We start from the raw sequence: 13,661 nt of genomic DNA on the forward strand, positions 1-13,661 counted from the left end.
GACCATAGCTAGCAACAATATGCTGAAATAGACTGCAACCCACTTAGACATATTTAATAGAACATAGAACATAGAACACTACAGCGCAGTACGGGCCCTTCGGCCCTCGATGTTGCGCCGACCTGTGAAACCACCTGAAGCCTATCTGACCTACACTATTCCATTTTCATCCATACTAATATTTAACTGAGCAGCTGAGCAAAGAATCGACCTTAAATAACCTTCTTTAGTTAACTCTCATCTTGGACAGAGTTGAATCTTGTTGTAAGTACAGCCAAACAGATGCTGTTGTGAAACATTAAACCTGTGATGATTTAAACTCTTATCACTTAATCTCAATCATCAAGTATTTAAAGTACTGGGCCGGGCCCCTTCCCAACCTGACTTCCTTCCTCTCGCTGGTGTGTGGCCCCTTCCCCGGCTTCACTCCCGACCTCCTTCCTCTCGCTGGTGTGTGGCCCCCTCCCAACCTGACCTCCTCCCTCTTGCTGGTGTGTGGGCCCTTCCCAACCCGACCTCCTCTCTCTCGATGGTGTGATGCCCCTTCCCAACCCGACCTTCTCCCTCTCGATGGTGTGTGGGCCCTTCCCAACCCGACCTCCTCCCTCTTGCTGGTGTGTGGGCCCTTCCCAACCCGATCTCCTCTCTCTCGATGGTGTGTGGGCCCTTCCCAACCCGACCTCCTCTCTCTCGATGGTGTGTGGGCCCTTCCCAACCCGATCTCCTCTCTCTCGATGGTGTGTGGGCCCTTCCCAACCCGACCTCCTCTCTCTCGATGGTGTGTGGGCCCTTCCCAACCCGATCTCCTCTCTCTCGATGGTGTGATGCCCCTTCCCAACCCGACCTCCTCTCTCTCGATGGTGTGTGGGCCCTTCCCTACCCGACCTCCTCCCTCTCGATGGTGTGATGCCCCTTCCCAACCCGACCTCCTCCCTCTCGATGGTGTGATGCCCCTTCCCAACCCGACCTTCTCCCTCTCGATGGTGTAGGGCCCCTTTCCCGGCTTCACTCTCGATCTCCTCCCTCTCGATGGTGTTGCCCTGATCCCACTTTACCTGCCAATGGAGTGCCTTTCACAGCTGGAGTGCAACTATTGCAGGGTAAGGTCAAGCACATGGTGCCTCTACAGCCTGTCACTTCTACCCCCACCCCCCCCACGTCTGCTTGACCCAATAACTTTACTATGATTATTTTAACTTTTTAGGTGAAGTAGTCCAAATACCTTCCAAATGTTCAAATTGTGTCCATCACTATTGGCTAGTTTGGTCAGTCCATTTTCTAATCTTCCAAGATTTCAATTAACTTCAGTTGAAACTTCCTCATTCCTGAGGAACATGAGCTTCACACTATGCTGTCGATGTTTTCTGGAGCTCTAGTATTGGGTCTCTATGGTTAACTGGGATGATGAGGTGTCCCAGCAACTAGAGAAGCACCAGGCTCCATGATATCTCTCCCTGACCCTGCCCTCATCACTGCTCACCCTCATTATCTGGTGCATGCATGCAGACTTGGCTGATGCATCAGATGCCTGTGTAAGCTTGCATATTCCAGAATTACTCCCTTATTTAGGAGTGAATGAGGAGCAATTGGAGGGGAAAAGAGCAGCCTCCACGGTAAGATGTTAAAATCCCAACTAAACCACAGTCTTTTTAAAGAGCCTTTGAATTGAATTCACATGAAATTCTTCCAGTGAGATTTATGCACTATATTTACGTATATGAGGCAGACTGTAACGATACTAAACCTGTCACCATGTGTTATTCCTGGGTGACTGGTGCTTGGCTCTCCTCATTCACTGGCTCTCGAGCAGACGACATTACCAATGCCATAATGGGAGTGATATTTCACTGAAATTACTAGCTTGGTTTTATTTTAGGCTGTAGCAATGGTAAATGATCTGTTTCTCTATCTACCATTTAGAAATTTATTTTCAGTTTTTAAAAATACATTTAAAGTACCCAATTCATTTTTGTCCCAATTAAGGGGCAATTTACCATGGCCAATCCACCCACCCTGCACATCTTTAGGTTGTGGGGGTGAGACCCACGCACGCAGACATGGGGAGAATGTGCAAACTCCACACAGACAGTGACCCGGGGCCGGGATCAAACTCTGGTCCTCGGTGCCATGAGGCAGCAGTGCTATGTTGAAAACCTATTTTCAGTTGACAGGGCCAGCCATGCAGTATTCAGTAAATGGGTCACACCCTGGCCACACACTGTATATTTTAGCATTGAACCTGCACCTCTGGGACCTGGGTTTGAATCCAGCTCAGGAAGGAATGAAGGGCTCTTCACGCTGCTAATTGCATAGGTACCAGGTTTGCTGATAAATTCAGCACATTATGAGTGGGACTAAAGTAGGAATGTTTTTCAGTTGGTTTTGAGACGGTTATTTGATCAGCGGAGGGGAACTTTGTTCCGCAACTGTTTGGTAACCGTATCAAAAGTGGAACAATTGACCCGTCTCACTTCCTCACAAAAGAAATTGACGAATAAAAGCAAATCGATTGTTTCAAAATGTTTCTCAAACTTTACACCCGTTCTAATTCAGAGTAAAAGTAATTGTGAGTGCAGGAAGTGTTTTTGAAATGTGGTGTCCTGCTCACTCCACACTGTGCACAGGCACGATGTTTCTCTTCTCTCAATAAGAAGTCTTACAACACCAGGTTAAAGTCCAACAGGTTTGTTTCAAACACGAGCTTTCGGAGCACGGCTCCTTCTTCAGGTGAAGAAGGAGCCGTGCTCCGAAAGCTCGTGTTTGAAACAAACCTGTTGGACTTTAACCTGGTGTTGTAAGACTTCTTACTGTGCTCACCCCAGTCCAACGCCGGCATCTCCACATCATCTCTTCTCTCAAGGAATGGGAGTGTAGCTGGCAAAGTCAGCATTTGGTTGCCCATCCCTAATTGCCCTTGAGCTGGGTGAGCCATTTCAGAGGACAGCTCAGAGACAACCCAAGGGCCACATGGAGGCCAGACCAGGTAAGGGTGGCAGATTTCCTTCCCTAAAGGTCATTACTTAACCAGGCGGGCTTTTTACAATAATCAATGTTAGTTGTCATGGTCACCATTACTGAGACTAGCTTTACGTTCTGGATTTACTTATCGAATTTAAATTCCACCAGTTGCCAAGGTGGGATTTGAGCATTAGCCTTGTCCATTATCACAACCTCACCACCTCCCCGATTTTGTTAACATACGCCGAATGAGTTCACATCTGCAGTCAGAGTGAGCTCATTATCTTGCCTGTGCTGCAGTGCCAAATGGAGGGTGGATTTGAATGCAAATTTTCACCCAGGTGACACCCATGTACCTTCTCATAGAATAGGCAAACCTTGGGAGTGTGTTGCACACCAACTTAGTCTCAGGTGAATAGGACAGAAGCACCACTACAAGTGGGGAAATAAAAGAGGTATTAAAGAGAAACTATTTTGTAGTCTCTTTAATTGTGATGTATAGTTTGCAAAAACATTAGCTGCTGTCGTATAATCAAGACTTTTGCAAAAAAGTTGTGTTTGCGAATTTCCAAAATGTACTCTTCAAAAGGTATTTCTCTAAAGGGCCCCTTCTAGTTTTGGTGCTCAAGTAGAATGTGCAGAAAATTAATAAATAGTATTTCAGTGCTTTGTTAACAAATCAAGGGAATGTGTGATTTTTGTCTTCCCTGAGGAATGGGAAGTAATTTCATTCGAGTTGTGGACTGAACTGCACTGTTTATACACTGTAATATTGGCTGTTTTTTTTCACTATACTGTAGGTCCATCCTTTTGCGTCGCATGTGTAGCCTGATGGGAACAGTGTTCCTATTGCGCTGTGTTACTATGTTTGTTACCTCACTCTCTGTGCCTGGCCATCACCTGCAGTGTTCTGGAAAAGTAAGTTTGTGTAAACCGTGCTGATCAAACAGTTAGTTGTACAGTAAGATGGCTCATTATAGTAATGTTTTTTTTAAACAAAGTCTTTGCAAAGATTTCTTGTTGATAAATCACGTATCTGGCCTTTAAATGCACAAGTTTTATTTTGGTATGATAAGGTTATAAATTAAGTAAGCATGCCAAATTTCTACACTTTGCAAAAACAAATGTGAAGGATGAGGTCTGTGTTTGAAAATGGCAAACATACAAAGCAATCTATTCTATTGATAAAAGGGGCGCTGGTACAATACACTTGATGAATATTTAAAGCATTGCATTGGGCCACTCAGCCTAGACACCCACCATGCATATCATAAAGATACAATCATCGCCGAAACTCATGCAATTTTGAAGAGGTTGTAAATTAACCACTGGATGCAAATCAGAGCTGGATATCTCAAGAAAAGTTGTGGAGCAAACTGGGTGGTCTTTTGTGAATGATGAATGTTTTCTTTTTCAGCTGTATGGCGACATGTGGGCCAAGTTTCAACGAGCACTTGCAATTTGGAGTGGTTTCGGAATGACACTAACAGGCGTGCATACTTGTGGAGACTACATGTTCAGTGGCCACACAGTTGTCATTACCATGCTGAACTTCTTTGTCACAGAATGTAGGTATCAAAATGCTCTTAACCACAATGCTCGTAACCTTTATTGTTACAGTAAGAAGTATTACAACACCAGGTTAAAGTCCAACGGGTTTGTTTCGAGTTTTGGAATGATTTGTTATCAGCTCTGATGTTAGTGCAATGACTCAAGCTATTGTGTGCTCTTAACTTATTGATGACTAAGATCTTGGAAACCAGTTATGCAAAGAGTTTCTTTTTTTTTAAATGAGAAAGAAAATCCACAAAAATAATTTACTGTAAGTAAATATCAAATGTTACTTCTTAAGTCTCAACGAAGGCCTAGTACAATTGTTGAATTATGTACACCCGTCCATTGATCTAAAACATCCACTTTAGTTATCTGCTTCTAACTATTAAGTTTTGAACTGTATGAAACTTAAAGCTTTATCCCAGAACTTTCAAAATAACTTTTTTTTTTTTTGTTTCATGCACTGTCTTTCAATATAGTGCATTGTTGAAGTAAATATGGTTAGATATTTATATGCTTATCAAATTATATTTATTTTGCGCACTTAAAATGCTATCCAAGCTAAGGTTCCCAGTAAATACCTTAGAGATGGTTAGAAGGGTAGGCTGATAGGGTGGAGCATATGCTAAATGTGCCGAAATGACTTGTTTCTGTGTTATAAATTTTATGTCATTTTACATAATTGTCACACAATTAAGTTCATTTTCTGCCAACTTAAAATTATTTTATTGAACCCGTGCAATTTCATGAAGTCACCATTAATCTTCACACTGTCAAACATTCATTTGTAAAAAAGCTGGAAGGGGCAGAAATTCAGCTTGGGCATGACCAGAAAATGGCCGGTATCCCATTAGGGACCTGTTCTACCCAACGCCCAGTAATGAAGTCAGTAGCACAGAATGTAGGGCAGGGCATGTAATGAACACTTATTAAAGCCCAAGTACGGCGCTACACTGAGATTGTAGTTGTATGGTGCCAAACCCAGTCGGTGAGCTTGGGGAAGGTAGTCTCATGTCTCTTGTCCTTTGGTGTAAAATCAGGATCTGATTCTAGACTTGTAGTGTTGAGCGTGGGAAGTGCAGCGTTGTAGGAGTTGCAGTATAAATGCACGTGCACAGTAACTAGTATTTATTCTTGAATTGGCATATCTATTTCATGTCAGCAGTGACTTAACACCCTCAGGAAACCGAATGAAAATACTATGAAGTAATTTTATTTTGACTCTGTAAATCTAGCAGTGCAAGGCATAACCCTTGTGTCCTGATCTTTCCCACCATACAGGTTGAGCATCCCTTATCCGAAATTCCGAAATGCGCACTTTTTCCATAATGCACAGGCAGTTCCCAATGTGCACCGCACATGTGCAGTTTCCAATGTTCCGCACATGCGCAGTCCCCAACGTTCCGCACGTGTGCAGTCCCCAACGTTCCGCACGTGTGCAGTCCCCAACGTTCCGCATAAGCCCTGTTCCCAACGTTCCGCACGTGTGCAGTCCCCAACGTTCCGCACGTGTGCAGTCCCCAACGTTCCGCACGTGTGCAGTCCCCAACGTTCCGCACGTGTGCAGTCCCCAACGTTCCGCACGTGTGCAGTCCCCAACGTTCCGCACGTGTGCAGTCCCCAACGTTCCGCACGTGTGCAGTCCCCAACGTTCTGCACATGTGCAGTCCCAACGTTCCGCATATGCCCTGTTCCCAACGTTCCGCACGTGTGCAGTCCCCAACGTTCCGCATATGCCCTGTTCCCAACGTTCCGCACGTGTGCAGTCCCCAACATTCCGCACTTGTGCAGTCCCCAACGTTCCGCACGTGTGCAGTCCCCAACGTTCCGCACGTGTGCAGTCCCCAACGTTCCGCACGTGTGCAGTCCCCAACGTTCTGCACGTGTGCAGTCCCCAACGTTCTGCACGTGTGCAGTCCCCAACGTTCCGTACGTGTGCAGTCCCCAACGTTCCGCACGTGTGCAGTCCCCAACGTTCCGCACGTGCGCAGTCCCCAACGTTCCGCACGTGCGCAGTCCCCAACATGCGCCGGACTGAACAGTTCCCAATGCGCGCCCCACTTGTGCAGTATATTCGAAAATCTGAAAAATTCCAAAATCCAATATACACTCGGCCCCAAACATTTCGGATAAGAGATTTTCAATCTGTATTAGCGTTTCTGCGCAGCAATAGGTGAGCAGGGGGTTTCATCATTGCCCTCTTGAAGTTCTGATACAAGAGCGCCCTCTAGTGTCATAAAAAATCAAACCATACGATGGAACGTTGTTGTCGTTGTCAGCTGTCTCTTGATTCGTCGATGATGTCCACTCAGGGTGATGAGTTTCTGCCATGGGTCTTCACAAAGCTCGTAATCTGAAACAAAACAAAAATGCAATAGGTCAGGCAACTACTATAGAGAGTGGTGACGTTCATGTAACATGTGCAGGCCCTTTGTCAAAATATTCTGAAAGTCCACACCTAAAATGTTGATTCATTTGTTCTTTCCACAAAGTCCTGGACGAGTGGAAAGAAAGAATGAATCTACTTATGCGTGATGGCTAGGCTGATTCAATAACAGCGCTCAGAAGAGAATTGAAAGGGAATAAATTGCAGGGCAAAAGAGTGAGACTGATTTAGTTAGTTTCAGAGAGCTGATACAGGTACAATGGAGTGAATCTTTATTTGCTGTCTGATTGTGTGTCTAGGAAAGTTTGGGAGGTCTTGTGGCGTAATGGGTAGCACCCCTACCTCTGGTTCAGAATCTCTGGGTTCACTTCCCACTTCAAGACTTGATGGTCACAAAAGGTGTGTTTATAACATGGTCAAACAGGTTGGTTATCAGCCTGTTAATCCTTCCAAAACACCTGATGGCAGGTAACTGGGCTGAAGTGGAAAATTAAGCATAACTTTTAATGTTTCCTTTTTCTTTTTTGCAACTCTCAATTAGATACTCCAAGGAGCTGGAACTTCTTGCACACCTTGTCTTGGGTGTTGAATCTGTTTGGGATCTTCTTCATCCTTGCTGCACATGAACATTATTCAATTGATGTCTTCATCGCATTTTATATCACTACAAGACTCTTTTTGTATTACCACACACTAGCCAATACTCGAGCATATCAGCAAAGCCGAAGAGCACGGATTTGGTTCCCAATGTTTTCATTCTTCGAATGCAATGTAAACGGCCCTGTACCAAATGAATATAGCTGGCCCCTTTCCAGACCAAAGTTATTGAAAGCATTAATTGGATAACTAGCCATCCACGCCAATGAGTTACTTTCTGTTTGTTGGGCAAGGACATTATTAATGGAACAATAGTTGGCTTTATTTCCAGGATTAGTACAATGGCTTGTGTCAAGCCAGGTGCAAACATGAAGGAGACTTTGATATACAATTGGTGGTTAGGTTGGTCATTGTGTCGTCCACCAAGTCTCTTTTCTTTCTCCCAAATGAGTCAAACTGTCTTAATTTGGGAAACCTTACTCCAGTTGGTGGCCTTATACAGTGTGCATGTTTTGAACACCCAGTAGCGTACCTGTACCTGACAGGCCGCTGGGCAGCCAGTCTCGGTGGTGGTGATGAAAAAGCAGTAGCAATTGACACTGCTAAAAATAAAATAAGTTTTGTTATCCTTGCGAAAAGTTAACACCATATTTTTTCTAAAGGTCAGTGAGGCGCTGGGGCTGTTCAGGGCATCTGAGACCTCTGAAAGAAATTTTCGTAGTGGCTGGTTTTTAATAATGTTTGCTGAAAAAAGAATTCCCTGTTTTTGCAGTGTTCTTCATTAGGTTTTGGTTTGGGAAAGTGTGGTTTTGCACTTGTTTAAGGAAACAGTGCGAAAACATGGGAAATTTGATAAAACCTTAAAGAAACCAATGGAAAGCCTCTTTGTTATACTGCATCACTGGTATTCCCCTGAACACCACAGGGGGACGTAACCAAAAATTTTCGAAGCAATAAAAATATGTTTTCCAGTCTGTCCCTTTGGAGAGTATATCTAATATTAGTTGGAATCATTTTTGTTTTGAGGTGTTTATAGTTAGCTATGACTTCAATTAATCTCTTTACAGACCTCAAATCTTTACATGCAGTATTAATAATAGTGAAATGGGATTCTTGGAAATTAGCATTCACAATGCTCTCATAGACTAAAACACTCAGAGAACCACTTGGAATCTTTACGCAAGTAAGTAGAATTCATTAAAATACACAATTTGCAAATAATATCTATTTGAATTATCTAAAACATAAATTAGGCGCAATTTCTAAAATAATTTGGTAGTTCTTATCAACCTTTAGATGGCATTTAGCATTGATACTGTTGGATAATTTAGGATACAAAATCCACGGCAAGTAGATAGAATCCTTCCCGTACTGTAGGAGGAGTTGTGATAGTATTTATCCTTTAGCCACTTCTTATAAGCACTTTTTAACCTGTTGACTTGCAGGCTTTAGTTTATTTTCTCTGGGGTTGTTAGTTTTAGTGAAGTAGTAACTTTGCAGTAATAAGGCACCAGGCATATGCTACTGTTCTAAAAATAAATGAACATATTTTAACAGATGTGTAAAAAAAAATACCAGCTACAGTTTTAGTTTTCTTCAATTAGCCATTATCAACATATAATTCAATTTGGCTAGATGGTACAACATCAACAGAGCTTCACTATATTTAATTGCAGATATTTACTCCTAATTTATTTTGTCAGAAAACAATTTGGACAAATGTGGGTAGGTTTGCCATTGAACTTGCAGGTTAAAACACAAGACTGAGGCTTTTTTGGGTTCTTTTTTATCACTTTTAGAATTTTTTTTTGAAGCACATGTATGTCCCTTGACACTTATAATTAGAAAAGAAATGTTGTCAGCAATTAAATTATCTTGAAGTCAACTCGCTTCGATCAAGAATTAAAATACCACAATTAACTTGAAATGTTCTAATTTATATCTTCATGTGGGTCATGACTAACCCCAATGTTGACTTTGGGGCAACACCTACCAATTTCAGTTTGCTGCAAATCAAATATTCATTCTCCAAATTGTCAATGAAATTGTACAACTGCCTGGTTTACTGTAGGTGTCTCATACAGTAATGTGTTGCCATTGTACTAAAAAAACCTCAAAACCTTCAGATTTGTCTCTAGCATAAGTCAGTAGTCTAGGTATTAAGCTGAGAAGCAAAGCATTTCACTGCATGTGAGACTGTAAGTATTCTCTATATAGAAACTACCTGTAGCATTGGATCCAAATAGGATGACTACCATGCTCACAACTGGTTTTGTCAATAATTGTTTACATTTCATTCCTATTGATAGCCTACCTAATGATGCAAAATTGAAATTCTGCTCAGCTTTAATGTTCATTCCCTGAATTGTATGCATTACAAGTTGTTGTAGCAGAGCTTACAGAATTTTAGTATTAAAATGATGAAATGACATTTACCAATGAGAGTGTTTATGCATGCAATGAAAACTTAAAACTTTAAAATTCTTGATGGCGACAGAACTTTATAAGGCAAATTCTTGATAACTAGTTGTGTTATCACATAGCTAGACTAACAACATTTATCTGTAGTCATCCAAGGACCCTGCTAAATATTTTTGATATTGGATGTTATTTCCCTGGTCTGCTTGGGCCACTTGTTCCTGTTTCCTATTGAAATCCATAAATTAATGTCTCTGTGGCATTACAAGAGTTAAAACCTCTTTCTTCCCATTTGTTGCAAATGGTGAGTTTTTCTGGTGAGACATTGCAACATTGCAAGTTTTATACTACCCCTTTTCTGCAGTTTAATTTCACTCTCAAAGCAGTGTTTCAGACAGTGACTAAAATAATTTCTACTTTTGAGAAGTGCGTTGCTGTTTTGTCCTGTATTGCTCCTGCTAATTCTGCCACTACATTACCTGATTAACCACTTTTATTAAAAAATTAACTTATTGTTGTTTCCTTGTCACATCCAGCTGGTTGATGCAATGATTAAGTAACCATCTCTTTGTGAAATGGCGCTAAATTAGGTTAGACTTGTGAAAGAACTAAAGCAGCTTGTCCCAGTTTGTACAGTGCTAATGCCACAGGAACCAAACAGACACAAAAAACAGGGACTTTTACACAAATTAATGCTTCCTGTTGTTTTACAATAGAAAATCACCTAAGGGGTGATTTTTTTCTAATGGTATCACCTGGTACCTGGGAATTGTGTGACTGTTTACATCTGTTGTACAGTACTGTGCAATTCCTTGGAGGTTCTGGTGAAATACACATGCTATTCATTAGATTGTTGGGACACTGATATTGCTACAGTGTTTTAAAATGCATCAGTTTTATCCCTCCAAATAGTTTCTCCTCCTCGCTTGCATGATCTGCAGTTCCTCCAGATCAAGACTGTGAGCTAGTAAGCTGTTGCCCAGCCTTTCCCAATGATCAGCTTGAGTTTGATGTTTGAGATGCTTATGGCGTGGGTAACTGATCAGTATCTGTTGGCCATCCTCCCATTGGATTGGCGGTGGAGGAGGAGGAGAAGGGGGGGGGGGGGAGAGAGAGAGAGAGAGAGAGAGTTGGGAGTGCTTGAATCCACGACAATACAAAACACCATTTGCAATGACAGGGCAGTTTACAAAACTTTGTACCTTAAGGAATATAATGGGGGACCGTATATGTGAGCTTTCTTTCTCTGCTGTCAGTGCAACTAGAAAAGGCGAGAGTAAACTAGCTTCCTTGCCACGTAGATTTCATTGGAAAATAGTTATAATGGTATATTAACTTCCTGCCAGCTGACACCATGATGCTCTTGCAGAGCAAAGCCTAGTAATAGTAACTGCCAAGGAAAACAAGAGTTGTTAACTCAAAATGAGAGAGCTTGAAAATTATATTAATTATTCTAAAATAATGAATATCGTATCACGTATTTTAAAAATTTGAGTTGGGTGACTTAGGTTTTGTTTTGTACCACTTTCAGTACTTCTTCTCAAGCCCTCCCCACATACACAGACACACAAACTCCCCCCATGCCCCTCACTGGTGTCATCTTTGCAATGTCATTTTTCACATCTGGTGGTATTGTACCAATTGTTTGAAAAACTAATTAGTTTAACCATTGTCGAGGCGACCTTGGAAAGATGGGATTATCAAACCCGAGAGGTTTTGAAGCAAAGAAAACAAGCTTGTGCATGAGAATAAAAGCCATTTTGATAAAGCAGAAGCTGTTCTGAGTGAATCTGAACCTTGTGCTGTGAGGACACGGTCAGTTATTTGAGGCAGAGTGGAAAAGTGGCCCACTTGGATGGCTCTAAAATAGCCTTACGTTGCATAAGATTGTAGGTTTTTAAAATAAACATTCTATGTCAAAAATTCCAAAGTTTAGACAGTATAGCTGGCCGTGGACCTTTGTGTGTGTATGACTGTGCAATGCACAAGTGTTTGCTACAAACCAACAACAAAATTAGAAAAGAAACACAACTATCAGTACGTTATATTCGCACACAACTGTTTTTCTAAATTCCATATATATCTAAAATGAAACACTAAAATTAAAAGAACTGTTACTGGGTTTAAATGCTGTTCAGTATTAATGTTATTTAATGAGTTCAGATCAGAGGTATTTAATGTTTACATTTGTATTGTATGTCCTATTAAAATTAATAAAATAAACTAAGTGAAACAGTAATGTTTTGCAGATTTTGTGCTTTAGCTCAATGTAATTCCATCTTTATAATGTGCCTTTTGTTTATGGCATCCAGTATGAATTCCAGAATGGTTTTTGTGTACAACTTCTGAATAAATTTGTTCGATACTTGTTATCAATAATTTTGCTTTGTCTCACTTCCTCACCCCTGTCCTAACTAGCCTGAGAACTGGCAGAATATTACCCATAATTAAGTTCCATAATGTGGTTAAGACTAGTGCATGCTCTTGAGATTCAGCATCTGGCTGCTATGAATGTTCATCCACCCGTTCAGCCAATGGACAGAAATTTGTATACGTTGTTTGGCTCAATTTTTCCTTTTACCATGATGGTAAATGGGATTTTACGTAATTTGAAAATAGTCTTAATGGAGTTTAAGGGTAAAGTATCATCCACTGCTGCTCTACTTGATTCCTTTGTTATTTCTCACATATTTGCCAAATCCTAAATTTAGATTCACTTAATTTTCTTTTCAGTTAATTGTAATTTGTGATATTAAAATAAATTTCCTTTGTGAGAAGAGTGTCTACAAAGGATGCAATACATAGTAGCCATTTGAATCAGCTTGCCATATTTTATAACAATCTTACATTTTGAGTCAGAAAGTCGAACAACCAGCCCTATACCCTCAGATGACACTTGGCACAGAGCTGGCTTTTAAAGCAGGCCAGCAGCACGGTTCAATTCCCGTACCAGCCTCCCCGAACAGGTGCTTGTGACAATAAGCGAATTTCATTTTATTTCAAGTGCCCACACAATTTACCAAGGGTTTGGCTTGGAGCCTTGATATTTTACTTGATGAAGGGTATCAAATATTATCTCCATAATCTGTACAAACCTGCCTGAAAAAAGTATATGTGTAATAGGTAATGAAAAATAGTTAACAAAAATGATAGTCAATTGATGGCACAAGGAAACAACATTAGATGATTACGGATGTCTTGGAACACAATTGTTCTTCACTATGTGTACTGTAGGACACCTCCAGTAAGGTTTTTTTTTACTGTTGCTGCATCGAATGCTTGCATATTATCTGAATCTATTGGATTACTGCATTGGATTAGATTCCAACTAGAAACCAGTTTGGTCCAAGAGGTAGAACTCTCACTCTTGAATCACAATGTTCCCGGTCAAAGTCCTGTAATGATATGTATATAGTCAAGTTAGTGAAGGGTTAATTATTACAACTCTATGCAATTCAAACACTAGAGGGCACCACCATTTCTCTGAAAATAAATGAGACCTCGGGGAATGCTGGGTAGTGTTAGTGAAGGAGAAAGAACAGCACTAGGAGATTAGGTTAGATGAGTTACCATGAGGTTAGATTATAAAATTATTAGTGTCTATTTAGATTATTGATCACTGCTCGACAGATTCAATATTATAAAGTAGTGTGTGTAAACTTCATTTAATTAATCGTTATACAATAAATTAGTTTTGTTTCAATTTAATGATTGGTGGATTCTTTGTCATCAACACAATGGACCATTC

General features: G+C 41.0%; 1 protein-coding gene across 2 annotated transcripts in view; it reads left to right on the top strand.

Annotated features, from left to right (window-relative positions):
• Positions 1-12,292, top strand: part of samd8 (sterile alpha motif domain containing 8) — a 39,524-nt gene extending 27,232 nt beyond the window's left edge. For both annotated transcript variants that reach the window (XM_038782863.1, XM_038782862.1), the window contains exons 4-6: positions 3,759-3,876; positions 4,376-4,526; positions 7,440-12,292. In XM_038782863.1, the coding sequence (XP_038638791.1) occupies positions 3,759-3,876; positions 4,376-4,526; positions 7,440-7,744 (574 nt within the window). In that variant the 3' untranslated portion in view covers positions 7,745-12,292. The remainder of the gene's footprint in view (positions 1-3,758; positions 3,877-4,375; positions 4,527-7,439) is intronic.
• Positions 12,293-13,661: the final 1,369 nt, after the last annotated feature.

Source organism: Scyliorhinus canicula, chromosome 22 (assembly GCF_902713615.1).
Source record: "Scyliorhinus canicula chromosome 22, sScyCan1.1, whole genome shotgun sequence".
NCBI lineage: Eukaryota > Metazoa > Chordata > Chondrichthyes > Carcharhiniformes > Scyliorhinidae > Scyliorhinus > Scyliorhinus canicula.